Below are 21,881 nucleotides of genomic sequence, written 5' to 3'. Positions count from 1 at the left end.
AATGGCCTACCTTTTTGTTTTGAGTTTGAGCATTGGTCAACAAAACTTTACTTTTTTTAAATAAATAATTTTTTTAATGTTATTATTATTATTCTTTTTAAAGCAGAGATGCCAGCACACTTTCTAGGTGTTTTTTTTACGATACGATATACTTTTATTTTCCCCGTGGGGAACTTTTTCCTGGACTCTGTCCAGCTGCAGTTTACAGTAAGAAAAAAAAAAACAACAGAATAGAAAGAGATAAATTAAAATTAAATAAGAAGTGCAGCAATAAGTAGAAGACTTCTCAGAAGTCTTCACAGAAGTATACATGTGTAGAGAAGTACATATACACACACACACACTCATATATATATATAGTATGTACATTTTGTTGTGCTGATTCTGATTTTGTCCTCTTTTCTCTCTGTCTCATGCACATCATGTTTTCATAAAAATGATAATTTTATAAATAAATACTAACAACATGTAATATAATAATCACATTAAGTAATATTTATGAATGAAAGGTTATGTCCAGCAACAGGTAAATTTATTTATTATTTATTATTTATTTTTGGAAACATGGCAGCTAAAAATTACAACGCATTGTCAAATCCATATTGCGCAAGGTTTTATAGGTCAACCCCCCCCCCCCCCCCCCCAAAAAAAGTCAAGACATTTTAAAAAATCAAACAGATGCAGTAAACTAGCCATCTGTGTTTCAAATTTGTTGACCAATATGTTTACATTGACTAATTATCAACACTATTAAGAAAACACTGTACAGATCAGGTCAGTGGAGAAAAATGTCTCAAAATGTGGTCATTATTACAATGGTGATGTTTTAGTGGATACTTTTGGACAATTTTCATTGTAAGGGGATGTTATGCTGTCGTTTAGACATACTGTAAGTAGTTAGTTGTACGGAGCTTTTCAAAGAGTAATAGCTGTCCGCCGATCTTGCGGCAAATTTCACACACTCGGCTCTTGATTGCGTACTGAGAGCAGCAAGCAATGTCGAGTTGTGCGCTAGTTTTGTATGATTTATGAGTTTTGGGTGACGTGCAGAGATGTTTCAAAACAAGCGCTGGGCTCTGGAAATCAAGTGGCCTGGCGCGGAGTGGACGTGTTGCTCAAGGTCAGTGTCACAAGCGACTGCCCGTTTGAACAGCCGGCAAAATTGAGCGTTATTACAACGGCGATTGCATAACGCACGGCATAAGCCCGGTCTGGACTGTGGCCGAATCTTACCGAGAGAGCGTGTCATCTCTATTTGACTAACGCATCAGCTTCTATTTAAAGCGTGACCAATCTGTGGCTTAAATAGAGTATTCAAAACTATTTTTACCGTTTTATCTTCCCCACTGTTTAACTCATTCACTGCCATTGACGGCTATAGACGTCAAAAATTCATTTGAACTATTTCTATTAGTTAAACATTTTTTTTCCACTTTTGTTAACAAGAGTGTGAAAACCTAGATTTTTTTTATTGTACATTTGGAACAGATATAAAATTTGTGAATAATCGCGAGTTAACTAGTGAAGTCATGAGCTTAATTACAATTAAAAACTTTAATCGCCTGACGCCCCAATTTTTTTTATATTTTCTTTCCTTTTAAAAAAAAAAAATGCATTCACTGCCGTTGACGGCTATGAACGTCAAAAAATTATTTTAACTATTTCTATTAGTTTAACATTTTTTTCCAGTGAATTAATGCGATTAATCGTCCGTCTGTCTTCTTCCGCTTATCCGGGGTCGGGTCGCGGGGGCAGCAGCTTTAGCAGGGAAGCCCAGACTTCCCTCTCCCCAGCCACTTCAGCCAGCTCATCCGACTGGACCCCAAGGCATTCCTAGGACAGCCGAGAGACATAGTCTCTCCAGCGTGTCCTGGGTCGTCCCCGGGGCCTCCTGCCAGTAGGACATGCCCGGAACACCTCCCCAGGGAGGCGTCCAGGAGGCATCCGAACCAGATGCCCGAGCCACCTCAACTGGTTCCTCTCAACGTGGAGGAGCAGCGACTCGACGCTGAGTCCAAATGCGATTAATAACAATTTTAAAATGTAATCGCCTGGCGCCCCTAATTTTTAATAATCTTTTCTTTTTTTTTTAACTCTTTGACTGCCAGACGTTTTCAGAAAAGGGATGCCGTGGGTGCCAGCCGATTTTAAGCATTTTGACTGATCTTTCAAGGTCCATAGAAAATTATGTGTTTGGACTATGGAAACACACATACTACCAAAAAAAGATTGGACTCTCATCTTTCATCAGAAAAAAAAAAGTTTGTTTCTACCTTATTCCATTTTTCAGTAATCCATAATAGAAAATGGTTAGTTTCACCTCTGTTTTGAAACAAACGTCTTTTAACGTCTTTGGCACTCCTCCATAGGATTTTACTAAACGTTATTTAACGTTTTTGGCAGTCAAAGAGTTAAATCGAGTCAGGCGATTAAATTTTTTAATTGTAATGAATCACATGACTTTAATAATTAACTCACGATTAATCACAAATTTTATATCTGTTCTAAATGTTCAATATATTTTATTTTTTTTTGGTTTTCATACTCTTATTCACAAAAGTGGAAAACTAATAGAAATAGTTCAAATGAATTTTTGACGTCTATAGCCATCAATGGCAGTGAATGAGATCATGTTGTCTTCAAAAAGTATGGACTTTCAGGCACACATCTTTTCCTTTTTTCTAACCACAAAGTGCGCTATATCAGCAGCAGGTCATCGTAGACGTTTCAAGGTAACGCGATACCCTGACACGCTGCACCCTCGTCCGCGTGGTTTGCACGGTCCACTCGGGCTCCTGTCTTTTTAGACGTGCTTGTTTCTTATTCCGACAACGAGCACACGCTGTCAATACAGAGGTCAGAGTCCGCCAGGCCTTACGTAACGTAACTTGGAAGTGTAAAGACGCAAGGCAAGACTTCATCTTGAGTAACAGTCAATACTCATTAAAAGCCGGTCCTGCCTCGTTGGCAATGGAGTCGATTGATTCGCAGCTGTTTGGGGAAACAAAGCAGTTAAGGTGCTTTGTTATTGTGTGTGATTGAATGCCGAGTCAGGCATTCGCAATCATTGTTTGTACTGAAAAGCAGCGTTATTGATAAAACATTTCAACTCCATCGAAAACCAGAATGTGGATATTTTCTGCAAACCTAATGCTTTTATCGACTGTTTTTGTGCCCGGATCAAAGCTGTATCTCATGTAAGAATAGTTCACCAGTAATTGGACAATGTGATTTCCTAGGAAGGTTGTAGTTGTGAATCATGTGATCATTTGTAAATACTTGGAGACAGTTATAGACAGTAAATAAGTATCATATTATTACAAAACATTAGTTTTGGAGTCACTATAACACAATTCAGCAATAATAAATGTAAAAAAAAAAAGTATTTATGGGGACTAGTTGTAATTTGAAAAGAAAAATGTACTGTTCCTGTTGCCTATGTCCAACATGAAACACTAATGCCACCTAGTGGTAGAAAAATTACCGTAACACAAATCTATGACATTTTAACCGTAACTAGTAAATGTAAATTCATTAATTATTTACTCTAAAATTACTGTATCAATAAAATTAAAGATACAACCAGATTAGTATTCAGTAACCATATTTGTCGACTTTTATGTTAATTAACAAGAGTAGGAAAAATTTGAAAAAATAGATTTTATTGTGCATTTGCAGCAAGTATAATGTCAGATTAATTTGCGATTAATTCATTTGCGCCCAAAAACATATATACACATATTTTTACGTTTAAATTTTTTTATGTTTTTGTTATGCTAGAGCATACAGAAGGCTTTAATGCAGCCTCAGAACTGAAGAGAATGCTTGAAGCAATGGTACTTATCACAAAAACGGCCAGCAGGTGGCATCAGAGAATAAGAGATCAACCAGGGCCATGTTGCAAAAAAAGCTCTTTTCTCCAGCGTTTTGTGAAAAATGATGAACCGTAGCTATATTCTAATGCTAATTGCTGCAAAACGGAAACGGATACAATACAATACAAGACAATAATCTTTCTTTTGGTAGGTTCCATGTTTTTATAGCAATAGAACACAGTATTCTGTGGGCCTTGGAAAATCTGTCAAAATCCAATAAAATAGGGAGCGAAGGGGGTTGCTTCAGTGAAAATGGCTGAGAGTGAATGAGACATTGAGTAATTTTACTCAACTGACAGCCAAGCATTTATGTCGAACCGAGTAGAGGAGCTTGATGTTTTCTGATAAAATCGCAATTTTTTGGCATCTATAGCCAATAACAAACCTTTTTTTGTGTATGCATCAATTACTGGCAGATTTTTGGTCTGCGCGGCATAGCCCGGCCCCGATCACTTGAAGATCCTTCCAAATAACTTTCAGACCAATTATGTAACATTCGCTAACTTCCCATGGCAGACACTGATGAATGGATGGCTTGTCGGATTCAGACTGTCTGATCTAAAAATAGCATTCCCACTTGTCTTGGTGTTCTGCCGCTGACCCCCGCTCCAATGATAAAACAATGATTCAACAATTTGCTATCACGCCTCCTATCTGTCACAAACCGCCTATAAAGTCCAATGTCAATCACTCCCCGACGCCTTGCACTTTGCACCGTCGCCATGACGACAAGGAGCCGACTCGGCGTATCGGCGCCGCCTGATAAAGAACCGCTTTCGGTGTTTACACTGCGAGCGCGATGGTCCGAGATGAGTGAGGCGAGACCCTTAAACAAATCATCAGGCGGCGCGTGTGCGGTCACAGCCCACATCGGCCCATCGTCACTCTCCGAGACCACCGCCGTGACCCCTGTGCTCCTCGCAGGCCTGTCGGGACTCACTCCACAGGAACTGAGGATTAAATATTAACCGGTGAATGCGGACTAATCATCATACGAGCTCTTGGGAAAGGAAGCGAGGGATGTCATATTTTGTCAGGGGCTCGAGGGACCGTTTTCGGTAGTTCAAGGTAGGGGGATTGTGTTTTGATTTCCTTTGGCGGTCATTTTTGGGACGTTGTGGTTTTATTGTAATGATGCTGACTTTGTTCAAGGGCCGAGGGCCACATTTGTCGCTGTGGTTTCCATCAGAGGGCCACCATTAGGTATGGGAATGTGTCATGTTAATCGCACCGTATATCCATGTAGAATTTGCCCTTTTATAACAGATTTTTGTAAGAAAGAAACAACTTGATGCGTTTGAGCAAAATTTTGGTTCCCCTGGTTGAGGTTTGAGTATGTTAGATGTTGCTTTGTGCGAGCCATTGTTTTCAAAGCGGGGGGGGGGGGGGGGGGGTGCTTTTATTGACGTTAAAGGCCAACTTCACACTAGTATTAATTTCGTCAACGAAACCTAAACCAAAATACTTTCTTCAACACACATTTTTCACCGGACTAAAACTAGACTAGACTAAACTAAAACCCTCATTAATAAACAATAACTGGGACGAAATCAGTACGCGTTTTTGTCGACTAATGAAGACGAGACAAAAATGTACTTCACTTAATAAAAACTGGACTCAAATCTATGGACATTTTAGTTCATGAACAAAAACGAGACCAAAATAATTTTGTAAAGTCTTGACACTGTGACACTGTCATGTGAACACCCCCCCACCCCCCACCCCCCGACCACTGTCATGAAAACCTAGAATTTTTTATTGTACATTTAGAACAGATATAAAATTTGTGATTAATCGTGAGTTAATCGCCTGATGCCCCTAATTTGTTATAATCTTATCTTATCTTTTTATATATATATATATATATATTTTATTTTATATATATATTTTTTTAATAATCTTTTTTTTTCTTTTAAAGAAAATATTATTAAAAATTCCGGCGATTATTATTATTTTTTAATCGTTATTAATTGCATGACTTCACTAGTTAACTCACGATTAATCAAAAATGTTATATCTATTCTAATACATAAAAATTTTTTAGGTTTTCATACTCTTGTTAACAAAAGTAGGAAAAAATGTTAAACTAATAGAAATAGTTCAAATAGTTAAACTAATAGAAATAGTTAGAGAGAAATGTTAACTACAACTTAACTGCCATAAACAAATGTACTGTTTTTAACTCATTCACTGCCATTGACGGCTATAGACGTCAAAAATTAATTTGAACTATTTCTATTAGTTAAAATTTTTTTCCACTTCTGTTAACAAGAGTATGGAAACCTAGAATTTTTTTTATTGTACATTAAGAACAGATATGAAATTTGTGATTAATCGCGAGTTAACTAGTGAAGTCATGAGATTAATTATGATTCAAAACTTTAATTGCCTGACGCCCCAAATTTTTAATAATATTTTCTTTCCTTTTTAAAAAAAAAAAAATCATTCACTGCCGTTGACGGCTATGAACGTCAAAAATTTATTTTAACTATTTCTATTAGTTGAACATTTTTTTCCACTTTTGTTAACAAGAGTATGAAAACCTAAAAATGTTTTATTGTACATTTAAAACACATATAAAATTTGATTAATTGTGAGTTAATTATATTAGTTATATTACGATTAATTACATTTTTTTTTTTAAATAACAATCTTTTTAAAAAATGAATTTATGGCAGTGAATGAGTTAATAAAACTGCTAAAATGGAGAGTGAGGGTGGTGGTATGCATGGTGAGCAAAGAGCGATGATTGGATGGTCAATTATGTGCACTACTCACAAAAAGTTCATGGGACTTTTGTGTAAAATTTCAGGACGAAACTAAAATCACAGATTAGCGTGCATTACAGATTACTGAAATTTCACCCAAATGCCAAATTTATGAGTGGTGTATGTATGAATTAACAATATATCGCACCTTGAAGACAAACGTGATCCGCCGTTTTCACATTGTGAATGCCGGTGACACCGAAGGTCATGTCGGTTCATTGCTGCGAGGTCATAAAATGAGAAAAGGATGTATGTTATTTAAATAGAAGGTGATGTTTGCACTGGGTGTCTGTTGACATAACACCTCACAGTCCATATTATGACGAGCCGCGTCACAGTCTACAACTCTGAAAGCGTGCTTCGTTCTTGTACGCGTCGCTTGCACACTTGTTTCTTGTCACCAGGAGGAAATCGGTTCATTCATGTGTGCCATAGTTAAGTATTGATTAAACTGGAAGGATTTTGAGCAAAGAAACATACGACAAACATTGTAGTGGGTTAGAAGTGTTAAACGTAGTTCTATTTTTCTATTTGCCAAAATGTTTGCGAACCAAAGCAATGTTTACCATTGAAATGAATGGAAACAGATTTGATTTGTTCCAGTTCCAGAGCAAAGTAATTTTTACCCCTGTAATTATTGGTGTTTAGTTGAAAATAAATACAGTACAAATTAGAAATAAGTAAAAGGCACACATTATTATGAAGAAATAACATGGCATATACGCGAAACGAACGAACGAGCCTTCTGCGTCAATGCCAAGACTGTTCATGAATTGAAGTTTAGCCGCATGAACTTGACTAAAATTGTGCCTGTAAATTTTGTAGCAATTACACTGTATTAAAGATAAGTTAACCTTAAACATTTTTGACAATAATATGTCACATGTGACCTCACTAGTCTAAACATGACATTCTGATTAATATTACATTTGTGGAATATGAGTTATGAAGCATTTTTATCCATCTCACGGGGCGGCCATTTTGTTACTTGCAGTCGACTGAAGATGACATCACAATTGCTCAGTGCTCAGGCAACGACCAATCACAGCTCACAGTCGACAGCAAGTGGAAAAATGTCCGCCTCCTGAGATGGATAAAAACAGCTGTATTTTGCTGCTTAACTCATATTCCACTAACGCAACATTAACCGGAATACCGCATTTAGACTAGTGGGGCTGCATAGAACATATTGTCACCCCAAAAAATCTGGAGGGGAGGGTTGACTTAATTTTACTTTATACTTTATGTCCTTTAACTCATTCACTGCCATTGGCGGCTATGAACGTCAAAAATTCATTTGAACTATTTCTATTAGTTTAAAATGTTTCCACTTTTGTTAACAAGAGTATGAAAACCTAGAATTTTTTTTATTGTACATTTATAACAGATATTAAATTTGGGATTAATCGCGAGTTAACTAGTGAAGTCATGCAATTAATTCCGATTAAAAACTTTAATCGCCTGACGCCCCAAATTTTTTCTCTTTTTTTTTTATTTTATTAATTCACTGCCATTGACGTCCAAAATTTATTTTAACTATTTCTATTAGTTAAAATTTTTTACCCACTTTTGTTAACAATAAAAAATTTTATTGTACATTTAGAACCGATATAAAATTTGCGAATAATCGTGAGTTAACTAGTGAAGTCATGCAATTAATTACGATTAAAAACTTTAATCGCCTGACGCCCCAAATTTTTTATCTTTTTTTTTTTATTTTATTAATTCACTGCCATTGACGTCCAAAATTTATTTTAACTATTTCTATTAGTTAAAAATTTTTCCCCACTTTTGTTAACAATAAAAAATTTTATTGTACATTTAGAACCGATATAAAATTTGTGAATAATCGTGAGTTAACTAGTGAAGTCATGCGATTAATTACAATTTTAAAAATGAATTGCCTCTTGCCCCAAATTTGTAATAATCTTAAAAAAAAAAAAAGAATCTATGGCAGTAAATGAGTTTTAAACATGGTCATTCGAGTATCGGTGTATAATTCCTCTACCGGAGGGTTCGAATGTCACACGACTGATCTGTTACTCTACTTTTCACTGAAGGTCGTATAACTGGCTGCGTCAATGGAATACCACTCATTCTTTACAAAAGAGAGTCTTGAGAGTGCAAGCATGCACGTCCTTTCCTCCAAAGACAAGTTGAGGTCAAACTCGAGGCGAGCGGTGTGCAAAAGTGCCGAGAACATGCGGCAGCTGCCGTCGGAGCGCTTCGTAACCACCCTCGCACCCCCTGCCCCTTATTCTAGCACCTCCTCCCTGTCTTTGATGGACTTAACGAGGCCCGATGAAAGGGGCTTACTGAAGATTGACCTAGTTAACGTGCGGAGGTCTCAAGTTTTGTAATACCAGGTGGAAGGCACGCGTCACAAAAGTGCCTTTTGGACCGGACCCTCCCCGCGTCCAAGCCTGTAGACCCGGTTCCCTTTCTCCCAGCCAGCCCAGTGACCTACATTCTTCATGCTGCATGTCTCTTTTAACGCTTTAGCTTCCTCTCTACTCTCTTGTGTCAGCATAATCTCAGTTTTCCAAGGGGGGCTATATGACATCGTCAATTCCTTGCTTGCTCAATGACAGGTTTACCGTGACGTCGCACATACTTCATTTTCATAAATCGAGTATTTGAAGTGTCGAGTCAAAAAGTCGATGTTACGTGAGAGAAAATGCTTTGAAGGAAAATTAAATGTTAAAAAATTAGTTTTTAAATCCCTTTTCTTGCCCAAACGTATTTGCTCAAGTCGACATATCAGTGTTTGTTAGTTGTCTGAAAAACAGAAAAAAATGCTATTGCTATTCATTTATTTTTACCGCCCTTTATATATTAAAAGTAGGGCTGGGTTTAAAAAAATAAATAATCGATATCGAATCAATTTAACTTTTCAAGCCCGATATCGATTCATAAAACCATCAATAGATTATTTTACATTATATATTTTACATTATATATTATATATAAGGGTTAGTAATAATAATAATATTATATATAATATTATATATAATGTAATATATATAATATTCTATAATAATTATATTATATTATTTTAACTCTTTTTCCCATAAATTTAGAAAATAGAATTTTAAAGGCTAATTGTTTTTGTGTCTTATTGTTTTACTGTAAATGACTGTTTACATGAATTTAAAATTATTTTTCTTATATTTATGAAAGACATTACACTTAAAGGCAATTCAGAATCTTTTCAATTTATATTTACAATTATTGAATTAGATTATGAAAATATTTTCATCTCCTTGCTGATTTCGATGTTTGTGGTAACACTTTTTTTTATTATAACACGTGTTACTTTCATTATAAATTAACTAAATAATTTGACCAGTTTCTTCCTCCACAAAATTTTCTTTGGAATTTAATATTAATAGTTTTTTTAAATTTTTTTTTATCAGGTCCTTGAAGAAGCCATAATTAATCAATATCAATCTGAAATCTTGTGAATCTAAATCAAATCAATTGAGGAAATTAGAATCCATAACCAGCCCTGATTAACTCCTTCACTCCCAGCCATTTTCACTGAAGCAACCCCTTTCACGCCCTATTTTACTGGATTTCGACTGATTTTGCTAGGGTTGACTAACCCTAACCCTAACCCTAACCCCTAACCCTTTGCAAGGCCCACAGAATATTGTGTTCTATTCGCTATAAAAACATGTAACCTACCAAAAAGTATATTTGTATCTGTTTCCGTTTTGCAGCAATTAGCATTAGAATATAGCTAATTTAAAAAGTTTCATCATTATTCACGAATCTCTTTAAAACACTGGGGAAAAGAGCTTTTTGCGACATTAATTTCATCTCGTATACTCTGCTGCCACCTGCTGGCTGTTTTTGTAATAACTACCATTGCTTTAAGCGACCTCTACAAGGTCAGAGGCCAGCATAAGCAACACTCCTAAAATGGTAACAATGTATGAATGACCATATCAGACGACAAAATGTTTAGCAGTTCCGACCCTTTGTTTCTCCATCAGTCGGAGGAGTGAGCTCGCCGGCGGACCCCGCGCCTTCCCGCGCCTTCCTGCTCTCAACGCGGCCATGGTCGACATCGAGAGTCACTACCGCCCGCCTTCGCCCCTGGAAGACTCCATGCTGGGCAGCCCGCTGTGCGCCGATGACGACTTCATCGGCGGCATGGAGGAGCTCCACCACATCTCGCAGTCCATCGACAGCAGCACCCTCATCTCCTACGACGCACCCGAGTACCAATCGTCCAGCAACGGCTCGGAAGGCTCCACCGTCTTTGGTGAGGAATGTTTTCATTTCATGGTAGGAAAGAGAGTTGAGAGGCGGGGTACACCTTGGAGTGGGGGTCAGGAAGGCTGAGCAATTAATCTAATTCCAATCGCAATATTATCGAATGCAATTTTTCAAATCGCAAAATATATTTATATAGCGTCTAGATGAATTTAGTGCTCAAGAAGGGCAGTCCACGTTTGCTCATCATTGTTTCAGGAAATGTGGTAAATTGAAAAAGTCAAAGTATTTATTGTAAGTCAACTTGAATTTAAGTCGATAAATAAACTGTCTCTCGTATTAATTCATGGTTCATTTGCCTTTATTTTTGCGTAAGCTAAAGCTCGCTAGCATAGCTATTAGTAAGTTAACTCAAATTTAAATCGATACATAAACTGTTTTTCATATGAATTTATGGTTCGTTTGCCTTTACTTTAAGATTAAGCTAGCTAGCATAGCTAGCTTCAAATGTAACGCTAGCTATGTAGCTAGCATTCGCTATAAGACCAAAACATTTGTGTAATCAATCTGTTATTGTTAATTGTAATATAGATTAATTTATTGGTTGTGTTTAAAAAAAATACATGGGAAGAGTAGTAAGCAGTAAGTTAAATCAAATTTAAATCTATACATAAACTGTTTTTCATATGAATTTATGGTTCATTTGCCTTTATTTTAAGCTAAAGCTAACTAGCATTCTTGAGTAGCCAGCCAATCCCAATGTCATATTCATAGTTACTGACTTCAATTGTACAGTACGCTTCCACATGGCAGTGTTATCTCCAAAAATCCGTTCCATGAAGCTGGTTAAACTTCCTGTCGCTCGTGCACATTTTTAACATGCCAGGAACAAAGATTGTCGCAGCATATTGTCATTTTTGAGCATCTGAACGATCTAAGGGCCGACCAACACGAGGCCAGTCCCAATGAGTCGTCATGCCGTATCGTTGCAGACTGAATTCCTTTCAAATTGGCATTTCCTTGCTTTCGTGCACTGTGACAATTTGTGCTGGCTCCTCCCACAGCAGTTTTCTGGACGCTTTATTTCACACTCAAGTAAAATCAAGCTGCTTGTATGCAGTTGCTGGCTTCCCCAAAATTATCGTAGCAATGGAATTATTTTCAGTACCTCATTTAGGACCCCCCCCCCCCACACACACACACACACACACACACACACACACTTACACTAGCCTCTATGCTAAATGGGCGTAAAGCACAATGCTGGAGAGTGAAGGTCACATCAGTCCACTCATGTGATGCATTGGTCACTTGACACAATCGAGTTTGAGTTCATGCTTTAGATTATTATTACAAAATTTTTCAGTTGCTTAAATGTTTACATTTGCACCTTTTTAAAATTTCAAAATAAATAATTTAATCAATTTTGTTTCATCCAAAAGGAACTTGTATAATTATAGTGTTTCAAAGAACTTTATTTGTCTTAATAAATATATATATATATATATATATATACATATATATATATATATATATATATATATATATATATATATATATATATATATATATATATATATTTTTATGTTTAAACATTTTCTTCTTTTGTTCCCAAAAAAATAAATGATCGCATGCTGCACTCCAACATAAGTTTTTGCCAACATAAATAAATAAATATATATCAAAAATATATTATTATAAATTCTGTTTGGTCCCAAAGGAATTTACATAATTATAGTGTTTCTATTTTATTTTAATTGGCCTTAATATTTTTAAATACTTAAACACTTTCTTGTTTTGCACCAAAAAAAAAAAAAAAAAAAATTCAATAATCATGATTTCAATTATTGCCAAAATAATCGTGAATATTATTTTTTCCATAACCGAGCAGCCCGATCTACGTGTATACCGATTTTGTTCAATTATTTTTTTTAAAGAACACCTTTTTGCCATTTAGAAGTGTGCACCAATTCCATCACTTCAACATTTTCCACTCACTGATGGTTGAAAATCGCTCTGTTAAGAGTGAACATGCTATTAGCGGCCGCTATTTTGGATCTGGGTTCATAATCAGGCTGTATGTCGTGAACTCCCACACTCTAATTTCAAAGTGTTTCCTCAGCAGCTCAATGTAATCTCCATGCGATTGTTTTTTAAGCGGTAGTCCCTTAATCCCTAATTTGCTCCAACCCAACGCGGATATACAACACCACAACAGACGGCTGATGACGGTGGGGACATTTTTTTCAAGCCATTTCCTTTTCACGTATTTTGGACTTCATTTGCATGCGCTGGCTCCGTTGTTCTCCACAAGTCGCAATCCCCTCCCCAAGCGCATTCCACAGCCACCTCAAACCACCTCTCGGGAAACATCCACTGGGCTTCTGTTCCCTCCTGAATAACGGATGAGGTGGACAGCTGGGAAAATGATGCAACAAGCGAAGACGCTACAAAAAGGAAATCGTTTTAAAGCGACAATGCATTATGTGAGCGAGGGTGGTAGACAGGAAACACTTGGTCATGGAAAAGTCACACTGTTTGGGTTTTAGTGCTGTAACCGGCAAGAACTTTTTTGGGCTGCTGTATTGGCATCTCAAATCATGTGGACCGACTTTGTGCCAGCCTATTGGACGATTTCTGTACCCGCTTCCATCCAGACGACCGAACAGCCAAACTGGTGGCAATCACATGAATGGAAAATAAACTTTTGTTACCGCCAAGTGAAGAATCCAAATGACCTATATTAAAATACAAGTCATTTCAAGCGTGTACACATTAGCCTATGGCAGCTTCAGTCAGTTGGCTGCTAGCTAGTGCAAAAAGCTAACATTTCAGGCTACGCTTATGTCTTCATCTACAGTGTGACACCAGTCGTAAAAATATGTTCCATAACATCTGACAGTCCTATCAAATAATGAAATCAACCACTATTGTAACATAAAACTTCAAAACAATACACATAAAACACTACATTTTGATTGTAACCGGATAGCATTTAGCAAGTCTGCGGCTAGACCAAGAAGCTAACGTAGCAGTCCACATCTTCACTTGACGCTCTTTTCTCGCCGAACATGACAAAAAGATGCAGTCATTGTATGACACCAATCACAAAAAGCTTCTCACAAATCCAAAAGTAGGGACCTGTCAAAACAATAAAATAATAATAATAATTGGGGAATAATTGAACTCCAACTGTACCAAGTTTTTTTCATTTTTGTTTTATTTATTATTATTATTATTTATTTTTTTATTCATTATGCTGGTGTGCGGTGGCAAAAATAATAATTCATGGTGTCAGACGATTAAAAAATTTTCAACGTAATTAATTGCATTACTTCAATAGTTAACTCACGATTAATCGCAAATTTTATATCTGTTCTAAATGTACAATAAAATATTTTGTCAAAGTTTTCATACTCTTAACATAAAAGTGGCAAAAGATGTTAAACTAATAGAAATATGGCTGCGCCTTTTAGTCATTGATGCAGTAATTTCATCATAATTAATAAAATGAGTTAAAAATTAAAAAGATGTACTGAACTGTGAAAAAAAAAAAGTGTGATATTGATTTGTTGAGGTCGTTTTTCTGCCACTAGATGGCATGATTGCATTTCTAAGACGCTGACAGCTCAGTTAAGAGCTATCTAATCTTTAACATGAATTAACTTTTTAAAATTCTGCACATTTTTAAAATTGTAAAATACAACTTGAGCCCAGTCTCCACAAATCAATGCATTATTATTACATTTATTACTGTTCAATTTTGACGCGTCTGATATGTTGCAACTGGAATTCCCCCAGAACAGGCTTTCCAAGTGAAATTTGTGGCATTAAAGGAACTTTAAATTAACTCAAAATTAATGCAGTAATTTGACACCCCTTATAATAATAATAATAAATTAATAACAAAAATGCCATTGACCAATTGCTAATGATGCTAATGCTAATGGCTAATGACATGCGTAATCACACATTCCACTCTCATGTTTGGCAGACGCCCTGACGCCGGCATCCAGCCCGTCGTCGTCGGTGGCTTACGGGGTGGCGGCGAGCCAGGAGGACTTCTCGCCTTCCACTTCGTCGTCCTCGTCATCGTTCAGCCTGGAGTGTCGAGTGTGCGCCGACCGCGCCTCGGGCTACCACTACGGCGTCCATGCCTGCGAGGGCTGCAAGGTGAGACGACCACGACTGCGCACTTCAATTATTCAAACAAACATGCGCTTCTCTACTCGGGTTTCATTTTGGCAAAGATGCACTTGTTCATCCATCGAAATCTACAATGATCCGACTTTTGCAGGTTGGAATGTAGCCTCTATGCTAAATGGGCGTAAAGCACAATGCTGGAGAGTGAAGGTCACATCAGTCCACTCAAGTGATGCATTGGTCACTTGACACAATCGAGTTTGAGTTCATGCTTTAGATTATATTACAAAATTTTTCAGTTGCTTAAATGTTTACATTTGCACCTTTTTTAAAATTTCAAAATAAATAATTTAATCAATTTTGTTTCATCCAAAAGGAACTTGTATAATTATAGTGTTTCAAAGAACTTTATTTGTCTTAATAAAAAATAAAATAATAATAATAATAATAATAATAATAATATATATATATATATATATATATATATATATTTTACATTTAAACATTTTCTTCTTTTGTTCCCAAAAAAATTAATGATCGCATGCTGCACTCCAACATAAGTTTTTGCCAACATAAATAAATAAATATATATCAAAAATATATTATTATAAATTCTGTTTGGTCCCAAAGGAATTTACATAATTATAGTGTTTCTATTTTATTTTAATTGGCCTTAATATTTTTAAATACTTAAACACTTTCTTGTTTTGCACCAAAAAAAAAATAAAAAATTTCAATAATCATGATTTCAATTATTGCCAAAATAATCGTGAATATTATTTTTCCCATAACCGAGCAGCCCGATCTACGTGTATACCGATTTTGTTTAATTTTTTTTTTTAAAGAACACCTTTTTGCCATTTAGAAGTGTGCACCAAGAATGGTCCATAAAGGCTGGTCAATATTGGATTTTGTTCAGGTTTGAAAAACATTTTTAATAAGAAAATAATGGAAAATTTAAATGGAACCATTTTAATCAAATCAAGTTTTGTTTATTTATTTATTCAAAGATGCATTCATCAGTGTGTCTAGGAATGTTGTCATAGCTAATTTGGACGAAGTTCTCATGGGCGTGTGTGTGTGTGTGTGTGTGCGTGCGTGCGTGCGTGCGTGCTGGGGGAACTGCTTGTGTCTTTGTAAAGTTGTCTGGAGCAGAATTCCAATTAGTTCATTGAAGTGTCTGGAAGTTGTCAAGCCAAACGCTCCCAACGGCCCAACACGCATCACTTGTGTAATCACTTGCGTAGCCCATTGTGAATATATCAAGGGCTTAAAAATCGTTTTTGTGCTTGTCTAAACAATGACAAAACAAAACAAAAAATGAAATAAATGCTTCTTAAATGTTAACTACAACTTAACTGTCCTAAACGAATGTACTGTTTTTAACTCATTCACTGCCAATGACGGCTATAGACGTCAAAAATTAATTTAAACTATTTCTATTAGTTAACATTTTTTCCCACGTTTGTTAATAAGATTATGAAAACCTAGATTTTTTTTAAATTGTACATTAAGAACAGATGTAAAATTTATGATTAATCATGAGTGAAGTCATGCAATTATTTTTTTTAATTAAACATCTCTCTTTTTTCTAATTACATCAGGTGATTAATTGTAATTTATCGCATGACTTTAATAGTTCGAGGTTTTTATACTCTTGTTAACAAAAGTGGAAAAAATGTTGAACTAATAGAAATAGTTTAAATGAATTTCTGACGTCTATAGCTGTCAACGGCAGTGAATGAGTTAATACCTGTTCAAAAGTCAAAAAGTTTGGGATTTTTCAAGATTTTGGGGTGGTCTGCAACCCTGTGTCCCACTAAAATAGAACCGCCCCTGCCCTGAGTAGATCTTGACATTCAAAACCAAAACAAGAGTAATCTGTAATAAAATGACTTTTTTTATCTTAATAAGTGTTTGTGTGAGCTTCAAGGTTCTTCATTAATCATAAATGTGAACACGAGCGTACCAAATATCCTTTCTGCATTCGTTATTCGCATGAAGAAAAGTGGTGTTAAATTTTACGAGCGGTGTTCTAATTTCCTCTGCTGCCAGCGTCATTCCTGAAACTTTGATGTGCTGTTTAGTTGAATTTTAATCTTTGCATGTCTGAACACGATGCGGTCATGGCTATAAACAGGTTTGTGTTTATACTTTTATTAGCATATGTACAGGGGGGTGGGGACTTTTGCAAAATGCTGTTTTTTTTTTACGAAGGAATACCCAACGTAACCATTTTGGTCCTTCCTTCAGGGCTTTTTCCGGCGGACCATCCGTCTCAAGCTGGACTACGACAAGTGCGAACGCCGCTGCAAGATCCAAAAGAAGAACCGCAACAAGTGCCAATACTGCCGCTTCCAGAAGTGCCTGTCCGTGGGCATGTCCCACAACGGTGAGTCCAAACAAGCAGAGCCGCTCCCTCCTTCGCAAGCGCGCGCACACACACATGCGCACTTAAAACGATACTGCGTAACGCAAACGCTGCCAAGTGTGTAATTGGCACTGATGTGCTTAAGAGTGCAAGTCGAGGCACCTCACGGCTCTGTGTGTTCTCTTTTAACTTTTGTTTTCTACACGGAATGAAATAAGTCTTTTTGGGACGTATTTAGCGTCAGAATAAGTCGCAAATGGAGAGAAGTAACGTCAACCTCTGTTGAGAGCTTGGTTGAGATTTTGGAGACTGAAATGGAAGAAACGGGCACAACATTTTTGACATAAGAATCGCGATTCTCATTTAGTACGATTCAGAATCGATTTTAAATGTCCCAAAATCGATTTTATTTAAATTATTTTATACGGTCTTGCCTTTGTCTGTGTGTGCCTTTTCATGCCTGTTCATGTTGTACCCGATTTGGCCACTTAGGGGCAGTGTGGTTCCACGCGGTCTGATACACTGTTAAGTTGTAGCCACATTAGAGGGTAGAAGGAAAAAGTCACGATCAAGTTATTCCATTAAAAGTAGTTTTTTTGCAGTGTGGAGCCGTTTTTTTTTTTTTTTTTTGATAAAAGTGCCGCGAGTAGCGTGCTAATTAGCATTAACGAGTCAGACTGGAGTAGATCATTACAATTCCAAAGCCAAAATCATTGTCAATCAAATCATTTTGATGTTTGAAGGGTAATAATCGTCCGGTTATAATCGGCAGCTGATTAATCGGTCGGGCCCTACTATGAAAGTTAATAAAGGAAGGAAACTATTTTGTGGCATTTCGTTTAAACAAAATTCATTCTTTACTTTTGTACTTAACTCTTTCACTGCCACTGACGTTAAAAGACGTCAAGTAAAAACCTACGGAGGGCCGCCAATGACGTTAAAAGACGTCATCCAATTTAAATTTTTATTTTTTTTGAAACGGGTGCAGGCAAGCCTTCCGCAGCTGTGGTGAAAGTTTCAAGCAGGTCTATTGAGCCTAATGACTATTTTTGGCCCCTAGAGGGCAGCGATGACTCTCTTTTGACAAGATTGGGTGGGCGTCAGTAGAAGACGTGAGGCGGGGCTAGAGTGTTGAGGAGACAATGGCTGAAGAAGCCATAATGGCGGCCGCTTGCAAGCAGCTCACGGTCGAGTCGTTTTTTTCAAAGACATCGACCAACGATAAAGAGCACATTGATGACGACGATGATCATCATCGATGATGATGATGGTGACTCCGAGGTTGACGGCGAAGTTGGAAGCGCTGACGCGACGGCTATGACGACGTTATAAAGGTTCACGGGCTAGCGATGCTGACACCGGAAAACACGGAGCACAACGCTCAGGCGGACGTTCAATCGGACGACGAAGAGTGCCCCGAGTCCAATGCATCTTCATCGGAGGAGTGTTTACAGTCTGCTACTTGCTATTTATTCCCCGGAAAAAAAGGCCGTCAAGAAAGTGTCACGTCTGCACGCGAAACGGACAAAGCGAAAGTGAAACTAATCTGTTGTGCGAATCCTGCTCCCTCTCCTTGCACGCAGGAGAGCGTTATAAAAAGAAAAACTGTATTTGAAACATCCACATAATTGTAAGTAGTACCACAGTTGCACACATTTGTAAATAGTTTGCGAAATTGTTTTGCCAAATTGTTACACTGTTGAATGGAAATAAATGTATTTTGCAAACTAAAAACACTTTTTCATTGTTGGTGAAAGCGTTTTACAGAAGTAAAGCACTATTTAGGTGTTTGTGGCATCATTCATGGACAAAAAGAAGTCGTTTCACAAAAAGCTCTTTTTCTCCGCTTTTTGTTTCAAAACAGAGAATTTCGGTGAAACTAATCATTTTCTATTGTTGATTACTGAAGAACGGAATAAGGTAGAAACAAACTTTTTTTTCTGATGAAAGATGAGAGTCCAATCTTTCATTTGGTAGTATGTGTGTTTCCATAGTCCAAACACAACATTTTCTGTGGACCTTGAAAGATCAGTCAAAATGCTTAAAATCGGCTGGCAGTGGCGACATCCCGTTTCTGAAAACGTCTGGCAGTCAAAGAGTTAAGTACATTTCGGAGTCACAGTACTTGTAAACACACACATACGCGGCATACCAAGACATGTTCAAGGTCAACGTCCGCATTCGAAACACATTTCGAAAATGACGTTGCCATGCAAGCGGTCAATTTATTCAATAAGGTCACCATTTGTGCTCATATTACACAATGTTGGGTGGCAGTGGAGCTTGGCCTATACTTTATTGATTTGTGGTTGATTTTTTATTTTTATTTTTTTAAAGCTTGAGCTCAGAATTTTGCGCATCCCTTACTTCCTCTCATTCTTGAGTTTTATGGATTTAAGTGTAACAAAAGAGCACGGCAAGGGGGGTGTTGAACGCGGCTGCAGTGGGATCCTTTGACAAGGTCTTTGGAGTCTCGTGATGGATGACGGGCCAGATTCGGCGCTAATTTTGGACCTTAGTCTTTCGATCTGCAATGGATACAAGAGCTCAATTTGAATGGGATGCTGCCTGACTATGTTTATCTATATCCATATAGATAAACATACATGCAGTAATAAGCCATGGCTTTTACCCGTCAGCCCTTTTTTCGAAACGGAACGAAATTGAAGGCACCGCTGTATATCATATTTACTTGTAAGGTATAAATATTGCAGCACGATATTAAAATCGTGAACAAGAAAGATTTAAGTGTGTCATTATACCAGCAGGATGTGTTCAAATATCTACATTGACTGTTTATTAACTCATTCACTGCCATTGACGGCTTTAGACGTCAAAAATTATTTTGAACAATTTCTATTAGTATAACATTTTTTTCCACTTTTGTTAACTTATGAAAACCTAGAAATTTTTTTTTATTGTACATTTAGAACAGATATAAAATTTGTGATTAATCATGATTATTATTGAAGTCATGTGATTAATTACAATAAAAAAAATCGCGTGACGACCTAATTTTTTCTTTTCTTTTTTGAAATAATCTTTTTTCAAAAATGAAAAGATTATTTAAACTCAGGGCGTCAGGCGATTTAATTGTAATTAACTCATTCACTGCCATTGACGGTTATAGACGTCAAAAATTAATTTGAACTATTTCTGTTAGTTAAAAAAATAAAATCACTTTTGCTAACAAGAGTATGAAAAAAATGTTATTTTAATTTAGAACAGATATAAAATTTGTGATTAATCGTTAGTTAACTAGTGAAGTCATGTGATTAATTACAATTTAAAAAAAATAATCGCCTGACGGGCCTAATAAAAAAAAAAAATAAATAATTAAAAATAAGAGCCGTTTAATCGTGATAAATGCGAAGATAGAAGATAAAAAAAAAAGTTTTTCATAAAAAATTTAATTAAATGAAAAATTGTTAAGCTAATAGAAATAGTTCACATGAATTTTTGACGTCTATAGTCGTCAATGGCAGTGAATGAGTTAATCGCATGACTTCAATAGTTAACTCATGATTAATCACAAATTTTTTATCTGGTCTAAATGTACAATAAAAACTTTTTTCTAGGTTTTCATACTCTTGTTAACAAAAGTGGAGGAAAAAAAGTGAAACTAATAGAAATAGTTCAAATGAATTTTTGACCTCAATAGCCGTCAACGGCAGTAAATGAGTAAACGATTCTCTGTCCGACAGCGTCAGGGAAAGTGAGCACACTGCTGCATCGCTTACTGTGCGGACATTCTTATTCACCAGCTTATTGGATCAAATCAGATCTTTTCTTATAAGCTGCAGTCGTTTGTGTATGTGAGGTTAAATGCAGTTCACTTGCAATCTCGTTAGTCAGATGGGATCAGGCCGTCTGAGTGGAGCCTCAATAAATGTGGAGTGACTGGAAAGGTGCAAACCTTTGGACCGAATTTGGTTCTCGTTACGCCGCTCCAGTCAAAGTCCAAGTGGTTCATTTATTGCGGTTAAGCATGCCGGCCCGTGAGAACTGTAGAAAGTACAGAAAACACCATATTAAAGAGCTAAATAACACCAAATAATTCTCATAGAGAACATAAAGATATAAACAATCCAAAAAATATCTTGCATTTGCCATATAGGCCTGTTGACATCCACTACATAAGCCTGCTAACGATGATAGCATGCTAACGTTCTAGCGCTAGCGTGCTAGCAAACTAACAGTAGTACACTACTTCCAAAAGTCATGCTAAATGCTAACAGAAAGAGTGAACATTTATTTATTTTTCCCAGAAAATAAATGTGTCCCGGCAAAAGAACACTTGTCATCATCAGTATTTACAAAACTTCAGAACTTCCGGCTGGCTTTCGAATCGATAGTCTTAGAAGGAATGACGTAGCAATGCGTCAATCGTTAGCATCCCCATACAACACGCACATAACGAACTAGGGCTGTTAGAGAAAAATCGATTCGGCAATATATCGCTATATTACAGCGCACAATTCTCGAATCGATTCGATATGCGGC

The 21,881-nt window shown here is 36.6% G+C and overlaps 1 protein-coding gene across 1 annotated transcript in view; it reads left to right on the top strand.

Annotated features, from left to right (window-relative positions):
• The window catches only part of pparab (peroxisome proliferator-activated receptor alpha b), a 40,432-nt gene that overhangs the window by 8,669 nt on the left and 9,882 nt on the right, over window positions 1-21,881 (top strand). Inside the window, exons 2-4 of the mRNA XM_077567713.1 lie at window positions 10,642-10,913; window positions 14,859-15,037; window positions 17,261-17,399. Coding sequence (XP_077423839.1) covers window positions 10,706-10,913; window positions 14,859-15,037; window positions 17,261-17,399 — 526 coding nt within the window. The 5' untranslated portion in view covers window positions 10,642-10,705. The remainder of the gene's footprint in view (window positions 1-10,641; window positions 10,914-14,858; window positions 15,038-17,260; window positions 17,400-21,881) is intronic.

Source organism: Vanacampus margaritifer, chromosome 6, assembly GCF_051991255.1.
Source record: "Vanacampus margaritifer isolate UIUO_Vmar chromosome 6, RoL_Vmar_1.0, whole genome shotgun sequence".
Lineage (NCBI taxonomy): Eukaryota > Metazoa > Chordata > Actinopteri > Syngnathiformes > Syngnathidae > Vanacampus > Vanacampus margaritifer.
Note: the sequence above shows the minus strand (reverse complement) of the source record. Positions and strands in the feature narration are given on the sequence as shown.